The 2262-nt window shown below is 46.5% G+C and overlaps 1 protein-coding gene across 1 annotated transcript in view; it reads right to left on the bottom strand.

Annotated features, from left to right (window-relative positions):
• Positions 1 to 2262, bottom strand: part of Cfap43 (cilia and flagella associated protein 43) — a 91207-nt gene that overhangs the window by 24396 nt on the left and 64549 nt on the right. The window contains exons 24-26 of the mRNA XM_021217241.1: positions 1645 to 1734; positions 1339 to 1419; positions 528 to 653 (exon numbers count right to left, since the gene is read on the bottom strand). Coding sequence (XP_021072900.1) covers positions 528 to 653; positions 1339 to 1419; positions 1645 to 1734 — 297 coding nt within the window. The remainder of the gene's footprint in view (positions 1 to 527; positions 654 to 1338; positions 1420 to 1644; positions 1735 to 2262) is intronic.

The raw sequence follows: 2262 nt of genomic DNA on the forward strand, positions 1-2262 counted from the left end.
TGGATGCTCACAGTCATCTATTGGATGGAACACAGGGCCCCCAATGGAGGAGCTAGAGAAAGTACCCAAGGAGGTGAAGGGGTCTGCAATCCCATAGGAGGAACAACAATATGAACTAACCAGTAACCCCAGAGCTCGTGTCTCTAGCTGCATATGTAGCAGAAGATGTCCTAGTCAGCCATCATTGGGAGGAGAGGCCCTTGGTCTTACAAAGATTATATATGTCCCAGTACAGGGGAATGCCAGGGCCAGGAAGCGGGAGTGGGCAGGTTAGGAAGCAGGGTGGGGGAGTGTATGGGGACTTTTGGGATAGCATTTGAAATGTAAATGAAAAATGTCTAATAAAAAAATTTTTTTTAACTATTATGTATTTCTTTTTCAAATAAAATGTCCCCACTCTTCAATTTTATTTCTCCCAACCTCTCTTAAGTTCTCAAGAGAGTTTAAGTCAAATCACTATTCCTAAGCTATGAGAGGGCATTAGGAAGAAAGTGACCTAGAGAAGTTACATTAATTTTCTGTCCTACCTTTCTGTACTTGTCTCTCTCTTCATTCAGCTCCTTGACTTTTTTCTCGTACTCTTTGAATTGCTTCCTTTCATCTTCACTCCACAGGGCATCAGCTTTTGCCATGAAAGGTGGTTGAGGGATTGCCTGGAGGTACAAGGAAAGGACACACTAGCACATAGAAGCCACACCAGTGTCGCAGCCCAGTAATACCTCCCAGCTCAGACGGCAGCGAAACACCAAACTGTGCAGGGACAACCTGACGCTCTGGTGGAGGGCCGTGGGAAAGCCTTCCCACTTGGTTCCCATGGCGCTGAGAGGGTGACGGCTTTAGGGTGGCCTGGACTCTGATGTACAGGATCGGATGCATGTTGGTATCTTCTCAACTGGAACTCCAGGAAGACTTGGAATGTCACAGCTGAACCACTGAAGGTAAGGCAAGGTCACCATGCTTGCTGTTTGTGCTCATTTCCTCTTTCACTGTTGTTGCTATCTTCTTCTTCTTGTTCTTTTCCTCCTCCTCCTTCTCTTCCTTTTCTTCTTCCTTCTCTTGCTCTTCTTCCTCCTCCTCCCCCTCTTCTTCCTCCTCCTTTCCCTCCTCGTCCTCCTGCTCCTCTTCCTCCTCCTCCTTCCCCCCTCCTCCTGGGGATAGTGAGTGAGTGTATGTGATAACAGAAGGCCAGTTTCTCATTAGCCCACTGTTGTATCTCTCTAGGTTACTGAATATCGGGGCTGTAGAATTTCTAAAACTGAGTTCCCCAGAGAACGAAAAGGATTTAAGGAGCTCTTTCTGCCCCATTCCCTCTCCCACAAAGACGGCAAAGCACCTCACCATCCTTAAGATGTCTTCCTTCTTGACTTCCAGAACCCCTCCCATCATATCCATCAGGCCTCTCTGGCGTGCGTCAGAGATCTGGAAAGGAACCAGGATCAGAGAAGGCCTTTGAGACAGAGAGCTGATGTGTCAGGCAGCTGCCTGCCATTAGAACAATTCATTTGGGATTTGGGAAGTGATGGGGGAATGAGGAGAGAACAGAGGATCAGCAACTGAGGTCTCAGTGGTCTCCGGACTGAGGCAGATGCACGGTATGTTTCTATGAGGGAAAGGTTTTGGTATTATTTGAACAAAACCACGTACCCGTGCTTGCCGCAATCGCTCCATTTCATAGGGTGAGACCACTTCTGTTCTGGCTCTTTGCCATGGACTAACGTATTTTTTAAATGAAATCTGAAAGATAGAGTTTCCTGCTGAGTTTCTTTTAAAAAAAAATCAAGCCAAATTTTCCTTCCATATTCTGGGGGAAAATTAAATGGTATTAAGGGGGTTAAAGGGAACATTCCAGATTTTCAACTAGTTACTTAATGTGGGATGAAGGTAAGGTCTACAACGAGGGTGCTGGAAGAATGGACCCTCACTTATCTATTAACTGTCGAGTACTGTCTCCTCCAACGAGGAATTTTATTTAGATTAAGACAGAATGGTATGAGGTCCGAAGAAGTATCTCCTAACTCATATTTACAAAATAAATGAAGGACTTAGAGTTATGACCCTGGGGTGTTCGAGGAACGATGAACCAGAATGTGAGGTTGCAACCAGGAAATCACTAGACAAGAAGGAGGTGAGACTAACAGTCCAGAAAGGCCTGTGGGCTTTATTCCCAGTGGTGGTGTGAGGAGCCATTCCCAGTGGTGGCATGAGGAGCCATTCCCAGTGGTGGTGTGAGGAGCCATCCCCAGTGGTGGTGTGAGGAGCCAT

The sequence above is a fragment of the Mus pahari genome, chromosome 1 (assembly GCF_900095145.1).
Source record: "Mus pahari chromosome 1, PAHARI_EIJ_v1.1, whole genome shotgun sequence".
Taxonomy (NCBI): Eukaryota; Metazoa; Chordata; class Mammalia; order Rodentia; family Muridae; genus Mus; species Mus pahari.